This window comes from Euprymna scolopes, chromosome 21 (genome assembly GCF_053919585.1).
Source record: "Euprymna scolopes isolate OS-2025 chromosome 21, ASM5391958v1, whole genome shotgun sequence".
NCBI classification, from domain to species: Eukaryota; Metazoa; Mollusca; class Cephalopoda; order Sepiida; family Sepiolidae; genus Euprymna; species Euprymna scolopes.
In genome coordinates, this window is record NC_136502.1 from 63,602,079 (window position 1) to 63,619,066 (window position 16,988).

The 16,988-nt window shown below is 32.8% G+C and overlaps 1 protein-coding gene across 1 annotated transcript in view; it reads left to right on the top strand.

Annotated features, from left to right (window-relative positions):
- Window positions 1–16,988, top strand: part of LOC145242417 (uncharacterized) — a 450,806-nt gene that overhangs the window by 352,092 nt on the left and 81,726 nt on the right. The window contains exon 5 of the mRNA XM_080105454.1: window positions 11,506–11,836. Within this exon, the coding sequence (XP_079961580.1) occupies window positions 11,506–11,836 (331 nt within the window). The remainder of the gene's footprint in view (window positions 1–11,505; window positions 11,837–16,988) is intronic.

Here is a 16,988-nt window from a genome sequence, read left to right on the forward strand (position 1 = left end):
CTTACATGTAGTTTCATTTAATACTTTTGCAAGCAAAATCCGATCCCACATTTTGGTAAATACTACCCTCTGATGAGAAGGAAAGTATTTCTTCGAAACTCCACGGATTAAGGCCTATCCACTTATTTAGTGTTTCCTTTTTAAAATTAAATATGTTTTTAACTCTTTTTCAAAGTGTTTTCAACATGTTTTATTAACTACTTGTTCTTATTATAAGCTCTATCTCCTATTTGGTTTTATCGATCTTTTACATCTGGTTGAGATTACTTTATAAATATTAATTCTTTAATATTTATAATTTACTTTAGTTTTGCCATCTTGGATCATTTTGGTAAACTAAACTGTAATTCTTATTTTATTATAAGCTCCTGCCTGGTTGAGCTATTTTATTCTCTCCGGATATGTTTCAAAAGGAACACATTCTTCTGTCTGCCAAAAATTTCCCTATTCCTACCCAACAAGAATATATCCACAAATTTGTTCTAGCTTTGAACATTTTCCTAAAAAATATAAGGTGGAAGGCTTATCACTATGACTTAAGCATTAACAATAAACTTCAAGCGTCTATTTCCTCTGAAAACCAACTTCACCCAGAAATCTTAACAAATGAACTCCCTATTAACTCTCATAGAGAACAAAAAAAATTTTTAAGATTTGCTGCCAAATTTTACGGATTAAAAACCACTGCCCACCCTAAATACAACACTTTCCTTGAGGAATTTGAGAATTCCATGTTAAATTTAGCCAAAAAAATTAAATTTAAGAAACAAAAACACCAGTATAATCCGGTTACTCGAAAAATAAATAATTTTTCCGAGAAAAGAATAAACATATATTCGTCCCTGCTGATAAGACAAAAAATTATTATAAACTTGACTATCCTACATATAAAAGACTTTTGCATAAAGAACTTAATAAATCTTATAAAATAGTCCCTCCTAAGACTTTAGATTCTATTAATTCTGAGGCTAAACATTTACTGACTTCTATGAATATTCATAACTTCACTGAAATAATTTCTCCGGGTACCCCTAGATTTACCCTCAAGAATAATAAACATAATTTTATGACACTCCCTCCATCAGATTAATCTGCCCATCTAAATCTGACTTAGGTGCTGTAAGCAAAAACATCTTAGATAAAAATCGACCCTCTTATCAAAAAAAAAGTTAATTCCCCTCTTTGGCTAAATTCAGATTCCGTAATTAATTGTCTCCTTTAAAAATAAACACCACCTTAACTTCATAACCTTCGGCATCCAAAATTATTATCAATCAATTTCTCCGATCCTTTTAAATAAGGCTATAATCTTTGCTAAAAGAAATTCTGACTTAACTAATTTAGAAAATAAATTAATTCTCCTAGCGAGAAAGTCCCTTATACAATTTAATAATAAGTTTTGGACTAGAAAGGCCACTTAATAATTTTGACACCTTGATGAGTTTCTGACTCTGCAGAAGTTACGAATTTAGTCGGGCTCTTCTTACTGAAAGAACTTAAATAACACTTTAAACATATCCAAGGGAGGGGTGTTATAGAGACGATGCCCTTTTTACTACAACAGCCAGGCCAAGAGAGTACAACAAAACAATTAAAAAATTACATAAGTCCTTTAATAACTTTGGCCTTTCTATAATTATCGAACCAAACAAAAAAACTTCAAATTTTCTAGACATTTAATCTTAACACCGAAACTCATAGCCCCTATCACAAACCCAACCTTACGCTTTTATACGTCCATAAATCTTCTAACCACCCCAACTCAATTATAAAATCTATAATACCATCCGTCTCTAGAAGAATTTCTGCTCTTTCTGCTGATAAAAACACTTTTAATCAAAATGCTACTTTCCTCAATAATGTCTTAAGGAACTCAGGACACAATTAAAAGATTAAATACAACAATTATGCTCCTCCTGCTGGCTGCCTTAAATCTGTAATCACACACAATATGGCTCGCAAGAAACCAGTTTAAAAAAACAAGATCTGCCGTTATTAATTGCAATGAACCAGTCTACATATATAATCCAAACCAAAATACTAACCGTAATACCTCTAACCCACCCATTCGCACCAGGAGAAAGAAAAATATTGCTTTTAATCCTCCATTTAGCATAAATGTCAAAACTAATATACCTAGGAATTCTTCAACATTGTACAAAACTCTTTCAATTACCCACACAGATATAGTCTTATTTTCAATAAAAACTCAATAAGGATTTCTTATTCAACTATGCCTAATTTAGCACAAAGAATCTTAACATTTAATAACAAAAAATTAAATCAGCCCAAAAAGTCCCTTTCCCAATTAAACCCAAAACTAACTGTAATTGTAATAACAAACATCTTTGCCCACTCAATAATGATTGCATCCATAAAGGTGCTATATATTCATGCACAATTACAGAGCTCCCACGCAATCCTCCCATAACAGAAACTAATATTTTGTCTTCTAGTTATTCTTCTTCCCATCCTCCATCTGATATAGTTACTAATTCAATATACCACACGAGCATCCCCTCCGTCTATAATCATACAACTAGCAATAACAATAATGATAATAATAATACTAATAATAATGAGAATAATATTTCTCCTAACAGCCATCCTGAGACTAACAACACTCATTATTCCCTCCAAAACAGTCCTTGTACAATCATTGTCCCGCTCTTTGTTGAACACAATGAACAAAATTCAAACTATTTAACTAATACAAATCAGCAAATTAATATTAATTTCAGACCTCGAGCTTTTAATAAAGTACATACATATATCGGCGCTACTTCAACATTAATTAAGAAAAGAATATCAAACAACATTTCTTCTTTTAACAACCATAATTCTAATAATAACCAAGGATCTTCTCTAACCACTTTAATAAAAAAACTTAATTCTAACAATACCCCTTTCTTAATCAAATGGACTATCCTAAAAAAGGTTAAGTCTTATACTCCAGGCTCTAAGTCATGTCGCCTCTGCACAACCGAAGCTATAACAATAATTACTTCCCCTCAAAGTAGCAATATAATAAACTCTAAAAACGAACAGATCTCTTTCTGCAAACATAAGTCCAAATTTTATTATGGTAAATTTGAAATTACGTAGCCATTAATTTAACGTTTCATATATATATATATATATATATATATATATATATATATATATATATGATTTTCAGACTATGAGAGATTGTATATAATAATTCCACAGCCAAACAATGTCGCAGCCCACGAGCCATCACAGTCAACGAACCGGAAGTTCAAGAAATAAGTCTTGTGTGGGGGACTTTGCTCAGTTGGTAGTGCTTGCCTCGCATGCAAGAGGCTCGGGTTTCGAATCCTGAGTTCGGATGTGTCTAACTGATGAGCCCAAATAGGGCATAACTTGAGTCTTGACTTCCGGTTCGTTGACTGTCTCGTGGCTCTTGTGGGCGGCGACGTTGTTTGGCTGTGGAATTTATTATATATATATATCCTACCCTCTGATCTTCGAAACTCCATGGATTAAGTACTATCAAATTATTTAGTGTTTCCTTTTTAAAATTAAATATGTTTTTAACTCTTTTTCAAAGTGTTTTTTAACATATTTTATTGACTACTTGTTCTTATATATATATATATATATATATATATATATATATATATATATATTATTAAAAAAATAAAATTAAATTAAAAAAATTAAAAAAAATTTTTTTTCATAATATTATTTTGTATTCTGCACGTCACCAATTGAAAACGAATAAGAAAAGTTATAAGCTTTTATACTTTTCGTATTCTTTTTTATACGTTTCCATTCATATATATATATATATATATATATATATTATGGCAATAGTTTAGTTTCCTAAAAGTACATCCAATGAAACAACATGTGTCTACCCAAAAATGCTCAATGAGTAAACAGAGCAGATATATTAAATGTATTTATACAAACATTGATGGCTACATATGTGCATACATGTTTCTATAATCACCTGTGCTGGGGAGATTACGTCTTTAGGCCAAGAATTACCCTCGAAAACGTACATTTCAAGACACAAAAACATTTTCTTATTTCGTATACAAAATTAGAATCTTGTCTCCTAATATGGGTGGGGTGGGGGTTATGTGTGGGGGAGGATAAGTAAGCTCCTTGAACAATCCATTGCTCACAGGCTTCTATCTTTCCATATCTTAACCTCCCATTTTTTATTTCCTTTTTTATTCTTTTTTATGTATCTCATCTTTTGATTTTGCATTATAAAATACCTGAGAAATGTCTCCTCTGGCCAATGGCCACCCAGTGCAGGAGAAACTGGTATTCTCAATTTACATACACACTTATTTTTGAAGTAAGCATACAAACATATATATATACACTCAGGGGTGAATACACACCGTTTGGTATATTTCACTTATACATATGCGCAAAAATATAAATAATGAATATAAAAATAAAATAAATATAAAATTAAGAAAGCTACCGACTTCTGCATACATAAACATATATAAATACATGTATAAATACATCTATACTCTGATACACCCACGTATATATATATATATATATATATATATAGTTACACACATATACAGAATGTATATATACAGCAATATATATCTACACTAAATGTAAATGCACTTCCATATATATATATATAAATACCCATATACGCAGTTATATATCCACACACACATTTACATAAATAGCCATATACACACCCGCATATTATATACTACCTCTATCATTATACCAATACTAATGAAACTGTCAATTGGGAATCTTAAAACCTGTAGATTATAGTCGGATTCCCTTTTCGATGAACATATATATACACATATACGAGCATACACACACACACACATACACACATGTATATATATATTTATATGCATACACATATATGCAGATTACATACCCATAGGCATAGATACATTCCAATCCACACGTGTCCCTAAACCCACAAAGATATATATACAATACACACATGAGATACATAAATATATAGATATCCATATACACACAAGTTTACACTTACATATATACACAAATAAGCGGGTGGGTGCGTGTAATATAATTATGCATATGGGGTGTTAGTTAAAAGAGTTATGTGGAGAATGCGTTCATATCTATATCTATTTTGGATGTATCATGTATGTGTGAGTGTACATATGTGTTTATGTATATATATATATATATATATATATATATATATATATATATATATATATATATATATATATATATATATCTGAACTATTAAAATAGGCTGCCTCATGTATGGGAGTTACAATAGTGTATATATTACCAGAGTGTATGTATGTATGTATATATACGCCTATGCAAACTATAATAATACGCTGTTTCATATGAAAGGGTTTACCACACTACCGAAGTTAGAAGGCACCTTATTAAATAAAGTTTTTGTGTATGTACATGTATGGCTGTATATTTATGTGTTATGGGTACGCGGGTATCTATGTATGTGTATTTGTGTATATATGTAAGTGTATATTTGTGTGGATATGGATATCTATATATCTATGTATCTCATGTGTGTATTATATATATATATATATCTTTGTGGGTTTAAGGAGGTTTAAAGATTCCCAATTGACAGTTTCATTAGTATTAGTATAATAATAGAGGTAGTATATAATATGCGAGTGTGTATATGGCTATTTATGCAAATGTGTTTGTGTAGATATAACTGCGTATTTGGGTATTTATGTATATATTTTTTTACACAGTGGCCACCACTTATCAAGGCCCGGAAGCCACTCAGGGATAAGGGTTATTGCAAGTACATTACGTTAGTGTGGAGATTTGATGAAGTGTTTACTTAAGGGGGCGGTATTATATAGAAGTGCATTTACGTTTAGTGTAGGTATATATTGCTGTATATGTACTTTCTGTATATATATATATATATATATATATATATATATATATATATATATATATATATATAAAAGCGGGTGTATCAGAGTATAGATGTATTTATATATGCTTATGCATACAGAAGTCGGTAGCACATATTAGCCATCAATGTTTGCATAAATAAATTTTATATATATATATATATATATATATATATATATATATATATATATATATATATATATATATAACCTGGCAAGGCCACCACACAGGAGAAAAGTATGCAAAAAAGAGCCTTAAGTAAAATTCATCCCAAAGCAACAGAACTAAAGCTACTATATATGAAAATGTAAGCAAAATTGGGCACATTTTATTGGTTTGAAAATATAGGTTCCTTTTTACGAATTGTCATAAAATTTTAACCATAGAATGGTATTATAATCTTCAAAAAGCCTGCAAATGTTCATGTAGTTTCGTCCCATAGAACCAAATATATATATCTATATATATAAAAATGTAACTCTTGGTTCGTTCGCAATTAATTGTCTAAAAAACACTGGACGGATGGCTTCCACGTTTTGGTATAATATGTTTACTAATAATTCCATGTGTGTTTTTATATATTTCTTTTTAATTATAACATTATGCTTAATTTTTCTATGATAAATAAGTGGGTTTCTTTGTACCGATAGGCCATTTTTTTTATTTAGGGACAATTATTTATTACCGCTTCCTGTCACGTGGCCAGTGTTTCTAATTTAGCGGTTTTCCTGCTAGATCTGGAGATTTCGTTTGCAATCTAGCGGGAAATTCTAGAAAATCTGGAGATATTTCGCACCCACACACCCGCAAACGCTTGAAAATACTTTAAAACATAAAATAAATTCATTCATGTAAGTAAAAAAAAAGTAGCATTTATTGCCTTTGGTAACAATTATTTATTGATTATTTGTTTTGTTTTTCACCTTTTTTTTCGGCTAACCATTCTTAAATCTCGCTATAAAATCGATTTTTCCAAGTACATTTTAGGTGGGGGTGGGCATTCCAACCTTCGAAGTTTAGTTTAAGATACGAAATTTAGAAGTATTTAGTCGAAAATTGTAAAAAGCAAGAAACAACAACAAAAAAAAATATATCAATACAGTAGAATTTAATTATCTACCAACCTAAATACTTTTAACATGCTAAAACAAAGTTTTTTTGTTTTTTTATTTTTCTAATTTCAAAATATGTTGCACCATTATTGTGATGTTTAATTTGCAGTATATTTCAATTTAACTTTTATTATAAAAAAGTTTGAGTTTATGATTTGTTTCCTGCAAAAAAAAAAAATACCCTCTCTGAAAAAACAGGTAAAACTAGCTGATAAAATACGGGAGCTAACCGCTTCAATATAATTCCAGAAACATATAGTGAGAAAACACGGGACATTTTATATATTGAATATACTATATTTATAATTTTTTTATGGTAGGAAGTTAAAAATAGGGCGTTTTTTTGAGGGGGGAATTAGCGATTTTTGAAAATTTCAGATGATAAAAGTAAAAAATCTAGCGATTTTCTGGACATTTCTTTCTCCTGATCTCGCGGGTTTTTTTAAATCTCAGTTGCCAACACTGAATCACTAAAAAAACACTACAGGCTTAATGCAAACAGACTGTGTTTACAATATCGGCAAATTTTCAATGGGTTTAATCACATGATTATTGATAAATTAACCACACGTGGTCGTTTTCCTATTAAATATTCATCGAAAAATGTTAGGTACAGACAAAATGAACGCCGACGCTCAAAGTGTATAAACATTTTGTATCCCTCCCTTTACTTAAAAATTCACCAAAAATCAGGAAATTAACCAATTTTAATGAAAATTGCAGTATTTATCAAATAATGATCGCAGAATATAATGAACTAATTATTTTTACTTAACTTTTAGTGAAAATGTTTTATTTTGTTTAAACAAAAAATACCTTTACTAAAGTTATGGTTTTCAGTAGTAAATAAAAACGCAAGAATTTATTTTTGCTTTTTTTAAAGCATCGTAATTTGTAACAATAAAACATAATTTTTACAGTAACATTACGAAAAAAGCCCCTAAAGTCTGTATTAATAAATTCGATATAACTCGAAGAAAAATGAATTCTCGCATACTATTCAGGAAATTAAAGATTCAATTAGATTCCTATTTCAGTCACCTAAATTATTTAGGGTGAAATGAGTTTAGGAATTTATAGCCAAACCTAAATATTTTTTTTTGCTTAAAAAAAATAGCATTAATATAGTAAGTTAGGTAAAATTTGCATAGAATGCTCTGATTTACGGTTGTTGTAAAAATGGAACGGAAATTTGAATTTCGTTCCCTTTTAAATTCGGTACATTTTTACATTACGTCCAACTCATCGTTCACATTCGACACATCAACTTTTATAGCTTTTCGGGTACGCTGGCAAGGTTAGGGGTGTCTATTCCGAAAGCCGTTCTTTACATGGGTAGATTGATAGGTGTGTCAGAAATTTCGTGAAAAATAGTGAATAATTCCACCCCGTCTTTCCAAGCTTATAACTCCTCGAAAAATGTAACTCAAGCCCTAATTTTTTTCAATTAAGGGAGCAAGGACCAAGGTTTCATTAAAAAAACAAAACAAACAAACAACGTGTTTTTATTTTTTTTAAGGTTTTAAATTTCGGACTTTACAGATAAATTTCTAAAAAACACTACTTTTTTGTTTTAAATTTGAATATATTATTTATTGGCCTTTTCTCTTCAATTTGATACATAACACTTTGGTGAGTAAATTATTTACTTTTTAATAGACATTTCAAAATGGGAGGCGTGAATTATTCGACCTCCTGTCTTTCCAAGCTTATAACTCCTCGAAAAATGTAATTCAAGCCCTAATTTTTTTCAATTAAAGGAGCAAGGACCAAGGTTTCATAAAAAAAACAAAAACAAAAGAAAAAACAAAGAACGTGGTTTAAAAAAAAACAGGTTTTAAACTCCGAACTTTACAGGTAAATTTCTAAAAAACACTACTTTTTTGTTTTAAATTTGAATATATTACTTATTGACCATTATTATTATTATTCAATTTGTGATATATAAAACTTTGGTGAGTAAATTAATTATTTACTTTTTAATAGACACTTGAAAATGGGAGGGGGGGCGTGAATTAAAAAAAACAAAACGTTTGTCTAAAATATTATATTCGGTTTATTGGAAAGGGCATAATTGACCCTGAAAATATCGTAAAAATAGAATCAATAGAAAAATTTTGATAGATTTTTGAAGTTTAAAAATTGAAAATTATTGAGTTCGTAAAATTCATTAGTTTAAAAAAAAATTCTATCACTTTTAAAACAACTTTAAGAGTTTGTTTTGGAAGTATAATCCATAAAGAAAATAAACAACCCACTTTTAAAAGAGAAATTACGAGTTTTTTATATTTTATTCGCAGTTTCGTGATAAGGGTGTCAAAAATTCTGATACATCTACTAGATTGGAGTGTTTATTCGTTGTAAACGTACCCTACAACCTATAAATGTCGACATTTCCAATGTGAATGGTAAGCTGGACTTACGTAAAAAATAACAAAAAGATATACCAAACTGACTTTTTCGTTTAAAAATGGAATTATTTCCCTTTCGTTATTAACTTTTTTTTTTTTTTTAAATAAATATTTTGTGTTTTATATACATAAAGTACAATTGTTGAATGTTACTGTTTTGATTATATTCGTTTGAGGGGGGGCACAATTAAAAAATTAAGAAAGATTAAAACGAAGCGTTCCATTTTTACAACAACCATAAAACAGCACATACTCAGCAAGTTTTATCGTAATTTATAAGCATTATGTTGAGGCACTAAATCAACATTTTATTTATTTTTTTGCATAATTAATGATGGAAGTATTTTTCTGTTTATTTTCTGAACATCTGTTAAAAAAATAATTTGTACATTCTCTTGAAAAAAAGAATCGAATTTTTCTCTACTTTCACATAACTATTTACAGTGTTCATGTAAAGCATTCATCTGTTCTTTTTATAATAAAAATTCCGTTTTCAAAGAGAAACGTTTACTGACAAATTTCTTTTAAAAAAAAGTGCAAGTTTTCCTGAAAAAACAACTTTCACCTAACAATTTATGGTAAAAAATTAATCTTTTTGGGGGAGAAAAAATAACAACTTTTATTGATTAAAAAAATTGCAAAAAATAATAAAAGTAAATAAACGAACAAAATGCAATTTTTCTTGAGGAATGTGTTCCATTTTAACAAACTGAACTACAGCAATGCGTGGCCGGGTACAGCTAATATATATATATATATATATATATATATATATATATATATATATATATATATATAGAGAGAGAGAGAGAGAGAGCACCTTTTTGCCTATTTTATAAGTTCCAAATCTCAGCAACTTTTAGCAGAGTTTAACAAATGAAGGCTCGTTGGAAAGCGAATGACCTTTGCCCTTAAGATTGCACATTAGGGGGATTGTCCATCATCCAGAGCCTATTTTTGGCACTTTTTTACAGCCAAAAAATGTTTCAATCAGACATTTGTTGTCCTAGTTTTGCATATGAATTACAAAATATCTGATATTTCCACAAAACATCTGGCCTTGATGGAGTGGATACTAAACCTTGCTGCTATGGTTTCAAATGATCTGAAATAACAGCAAGGAGAGACTTGATTCTAAATATTTCTTATATGTTATATTTTCCTTCTTTGGTTTTCATACATAACGTAAATTTTACAGTGTATAAGGATTATTTGATAATGGAGATATTCATAATCGTACCCTATTTCCAAAAGATGGGAGATGTAACATATGAGAAATATTTGGAATCAAGTCTTCCCTTCCTGCTATTTCGGATCATTTGAAATTATCGCAGCAAGTTTTAGCCTCTCCTCCATCAAGGCCAAACCTTTTGAGGATATATATATATATATATATATATATATATATATATATATATATATATATATATGAACAAATGATTAATAAAACATGTTAAAAAGCATCTTGAAAAAAATCCAACAGGTAAGTTCCAAAGTATTGGAAGTTTTTAATTCGACCGTGTTTGGATTTTACCATTCTTGGATTTTTTACCCTTCACCGGACTATCCATTCATGTGAAATCTTTTTATCTTTTTTTCTTTTACCTTCTATTCCCCTTACCTCACCCCTTTTTTTAACTAAGTAAGATCTGTGACTTACTTGTCGTTTCATTAAATACTTTTACATGCAAAATCCGATCCCGCATTTTGCTAATTCCTGCCCTCTGATGAAAGGAGAGTATTTCTTCGAAACTCCGCAGATTAAGGACTATTCACTTATCTTGTGCTTCCTTTTTAAAATTAAATATGTTTTTAACTCTTTTTCAAGATGTTTTTTAACATGTTTTATTAATCATTTGTTCATATTATAAGCTCTATTTCCTTTTCGGTTTTATTGAGCTTTTACATCTGGTTGAGATTACTTTACTTGTAAATATTAACTCTTTAATATTTATAATATATTCTAAGTTTACCATTTTGATTACCTTGGTAAACTTATTGTAATTTTTATTATATATATATATATATATATATATATATATATATATATATATAGTTCTGATTTTGTTTAATTTTAGAGTTAAGCATTGGAGGACAGAAATCTGATGTCCGAAGATTACCAAGTTCTCTTATACCTCTTGTAAGTGCTACATCACTTGCCCAGAATCAACAGCAAAGTGTTCAAAAAAAAAAGAAGCGTAAAAAACCTGAAAGTGAAGAATTTCCTTTTAAGAACACTGTTATCAAAGGGAAATCCTTGCAGAATTTATCTTTGCATCACCAACTTGGGGTCAAACCGCTGGCAGCTATGGGATTATCAGCATTTACAGTGGAGTCAAAGACAGATCATCCTAATCAAGCAATGGAACCGCCACTGCCACTGAATCCCATTCCCAACAGCCCAAAAAAGTAAGTCCCATTCTTTATAATACAAAATCCTAAATACACAGACACAAAAGTTTTTTCTTACTAGCGTCCTAGTATTCTTCCAGGAAAATTGTGTGAACCAAGAATCGCAACCTCTAGGAGTAAATTAGGCAGAAACCTTTTGTGTCTGTGTATTTAGGATTTTGTATTTGATGTATAATTTAACAAAAGAATACAATGTTTGAATTATTAACCGAAATGCTTTTTTTTTTTTTTTACACAGGAATCACCACATTATCAAGGCCAAGAGGCCACTCGAGGATAAGGGTTAAAGAGTGTTCAGTAGAAATTGGACAATATAGTAATCATTAGTAATGTAAATTCAGTAAATTTGTTAACTTATATGGAACGGCTCATCAAGAACTTGTTTACGTTAGACTTGAACACAACCATATTGTAGTCAGCCGAAAAGCAGGAAAACGGAAGACAATTCCATAGGGGTGCAGTTCTAAGAAATAAGCTTTGTTCATGGAATCTACGTTTAGGTTTAGGCACAGATAAAGAATGGGGGGAATTATTGATAGTGTTTTCAGCTAGACGAGTGTTTCTTCTGAAAGTTTGGCGAGGGGGGACCATAGACTGAAGCTCAGTTGAACACTTTCCATGAAAATAACGATACATCAGAGACAAACTCGCAACATCTCTTCTGTGAGATATAGGTTGCAGGGAAGAGAAAAGGACATCTCCTACGAGGCTACGAAGTCTATTTTAAACTCTATCAAGGCAGGACAAGTCCTTTCTAGCAGCTCCTGCCCAGATGTGGCAACAGTATTCCATCCTTGGACGTACCTGGCTGTTATATAGATAGAGAATTGTATCAGCAGTGAGATATCTACTGGATTGATAGAAATATCCCACTATTTTTACAGCGGCCTTGGCAACAGATTTGATATATGTGTTCCATTTAAGATCAGGAGTAACGGTCAAGCCCAGAAGCTTGTCAAAACTTGAGGCCTCCTGAAGACGAGAGCCATTCATTTTAATTGACGCCAGATGTGGATCAGGATGTTGATGATATAAAGAGAGAAGCTTGGTTTTAGATGCATTAAAAGTAACCAGCCACTCCTTTCCCCATTGTACCACGTGCTCAAGATCAGAGGAGAGAGAATCAGAGAGAACTTGGTCGTTTACTGTCTTAGATGTGCTACCATAAATGGTAGTGTCATCAGCATAAATGTCTCCGAATGATGTAAGGATGTGATTTGGAAGATAATTAATGCAGATCAGGAAAAGAGTTGGGCCCAGGATGGACCCCTGAGGGACACCAGCATTAATACTATGAGCTTCTGATTTTTGCCCCTCAACTACTACTCTTATGAACCTATCAGAAAGAAATGATTCAATAATTGAGAAGACATTTCCAGCTATACCATAGCTTGTCTTGTTCTTGTGAAGTAAACCTTTATGCCATATCCTATCAAAGGCTTTAGATATGTCAAGAGCAATTACCCTAGAAAGGTTGCCTCCGCCGAGAGATTTGCTAATCCTATGAGATATAATTGTAAGCACATCTGCTGTAGATCTAGCAGAACGGAAACCATATTGAAGGTTATTTTTGTTGAGATGGTTGATTACTTCTGTATTCAACACAGATTCCAGCAACTTACTCATGACGCACCGGAGACTTATTGGCCTGTACTGAGAGAGAGATGAGCGATCACCTGAATTCTTAAATACAGGGCATAGTGATGAAATTTTCCAGGGAGATGGGAAACTATTCTCCTTAAGACAACGTTTAAATAGTTTTGTAAGTATGGGTGCTACTTCTGGTTGAAGTTTTTTGAGTACTATCATTGGAATACCGTCAGGGCCAGTTGCTTTACTGGAATCAAGGTTTTTGATTAGCTTGGCAACATCACGTACAGGACTTGGTCAATTTTCTCAGATATGCTTTTAAAGATAGTAACTCCGCTGTTGTGGGGGCGATAGAGAGTAAATATAAATGCAGTAGCGTGAGCTAATGCAACCCGGAAGCACATATACGGTAAGTTAGGATCTTCTCGGGAGATGTCCCTACCACATGGAAAGACATCTTTAATATAGGCACATATTCCATGCCTATGGTGATCTTGGGCGTCAGATTTAGAAGTTAAGTTAGAGTATCCTTTAATTGCGAACTCTTCTAGAGAAATAGTCTGTCCAATGCCAGTTTCGCTTAAAAATAAAAGGTTTGGTTTAGTCTCCTGTAATTGGGTTTCAACTTCTGGAAGGTTAGAACGTAGACCCCTGATGTTGGAGAAGGAGACATGGTAGTAGGGGTCTACATTGGAAGTTGGAGAACCAGGTTTAATCGTGTATTTTTTCTTGAAACTTGTCATGATGGAATTTTGGAATTTGTGGACTAAGTCGCCAGATTTGCTTAGAGCAGGACAGAGAGGGGAAACAAAGGCTCGCTGACAATCCTCCGTCCACCTGAATCTAGCATATTTCTTGGTGAGAGCTATCAGTGGTTCGGCCAATCACGAGAAGGCAGGGATAAACCTTCTATAGTACCCAATGGCACCTATAAATCCCCTCACTTCTCTAACACTCTTGGGCGCAGGCGTTGCCCTGATTATTTCTACTTTATCCAAATCAGGTTTTATCCCTTCCTTATCCATTATAAATCCCAAATACTTAGTCTCGTCTTTCATAAATTGACACTTTGGCAATTTTACTTTCAGGTTGTGTTCTCTCAACCTCTCCATCACCTTCTCTAAATGCTTAATGTGCTCATCAGGTGTTTTGGAGAACACCAACACATCATCCAGATAGGCCATAGCAAAGCCCTCTAATCCTTCTAAAACAATAGACATCAATTGGGTGAATATCCCTGGAGCATTAGATAAGCCAAAGGGCATCACCTTAAAATTGAACAGCCATAAGTGACAGGTAAAGGCTGCCTTCTCCCTGTCTACTTCGTCTAAGGCCACTTGCCAGTAATCGGATCTCAAATCCAATGTTGAGAAACAGACTGACTTGCCCAACAATGCCAATATATCGTCAATTAAAGGCAGGGGAACGGCCACAGGTTTAGTGATAGCATTTAATTTCCTAAAATCTACGCAGAACCTATGTCCCCCGTCCTTCTTTTCCACTACCACTATCGGGAAACTCCAAGGGGATTTGGACCTCTCAATTATACCTGCCTCTAACATATCCTTTACGGCTTCTTCCACCACTTCTCTCTTATGAATGGGAGTCCTATAAGGCTTTTACCTTATGGGCTGATTATTACCAGTATCGATTTTCATTGAGACAGTCTGAGTCTGTCCCAATTCTCTATCATCATTAGCCACCACATCCCGATTTCTTTTTAACAGATCTCTCACTCTATTTTGATATCTCTCAGGTACTAGTATCTCCTCTTCCCTAAGTTCTGTCAATTCTTTTCTTCCCTTCTTGTCCCACCGTGTTTGACTAACGTTACGTAGTGGTAAGGCGTACCCCATCTCCTCACCCTTCAGTATCTTTACGGTTTTACCGGACGTATTAGCTAACAGCACAGGGATTATCTCCTCCCCCTGCACCACCGATTCACACAGCATTATTCCTTCTTCATTATCACTGTATTTATCTACGGGTATTATTTGATGGGTCTCACCATCCAACCCCATACCCCTTATCTGACCTTCACAGGATACCACCACCCTCGGGGGTATCTTTGTATCTCTGTTCGCAACTACCACCAGAGTACCATTTTCCTGTCCTCCCAAAGGAACTTCTATCTTATCCAAGATTAGCTTCGCTGGTTCAAACTCCAGCCGAGCCCTTCGGGCTTTCAACCAATCCTCTCCTAGGATTAGTTCTTCACATACATCTGGAGCCACATACAGGGTGTGATCAACTTTCACATCCCCTACCTTTATGGGACATACTAGCCTCATCTGGCTGCCATCGGCCTGGCTAACATCCAGATCAGGTTGTAACAGAGTTCGTTTAACTCTCAACCTCTTTATCACCTCACTATTCACTAGCGAGACTGAAGCGCCCGTATCGATAAAGGCCTTATTGCCGACTTTACGACTCCTTACATTTATCTGCTGTCATTTTTCATCCCTGTACCGATACTACATTATAGCCGACATTAAGACTCCTTAAATTTATCTGCTGTCATTTTTCATCCCTCTACCAATACTACATTATAGCCGACTTTACGACTCCTAAAATTTATTTGCTGTCATGTTTCATCCCTCTACCGATACTACATTATAGCCGACTTTACGACTCCTTAAATTTATCTGCTGTCATTTTTCTTCCCTCTACTGATACTACATTACAGCCGACTATACGACTCCTTGAATTTATCTGCTGTCATGTTTAATCCCTCTACCGATACTACATTATAGCCGACTTTACGACTCCTTAAATTTATCTGCTGTCATTTTTCATCCCTCTACCGATACTACATTATAGCCGTCTTTACGACTCCTTAAATTTATCTGCTGTCATTTTTAATCCCTCTACCGATACTACATTATTGCTGACTTTACGACTCCTTAAATTTATCTGCTGTCATTTTTCATCCCTCTACCGATACTACAATCTAGCCGTCTTTACGACTCCTTAAATTTATCTGCTGTCATTTTTCATCCCTCTACCGATACTACATTATAGCCGAATTTATTACTCCTTACATTTATCTGCTGTCATGTTTCATCCCTCTACCGATACTAAATTATAGCCGATCTTACGACTCCTTAAATTTATCTGCTGTCATTTTTCATCCCTCTACCGATACTACATTATAGCCGACTTTACGACTCCTTACATTTATCTGCTGTCATTTTTCATCCCTCTACCGATACTACATTATAGCCGACTTTACGACTCCTTACATTTATCTGCTGTAATTTTTAATCCCTGTACAGATACTACATTATAGCCGACTTTACGACTCCTTAAATTTATCTGCTGTTATTTTTCATCCCTCTACCGATACTACATTATAGCCGACTTTACGACTCCTTACATTTATCTGCTGTCATTTTTCATCCCTCTACCGATACTACATTATAGCCGACTTTACGACTCCTTACATTTATCTGTTGTCATTTTACATCCCTCTACTGATACTACATTATAGCCGATTTTACGACTCCTTAAATTTATCTGCTGTCATTTTTCATCCCTGTACCGATACTACATGATAGCC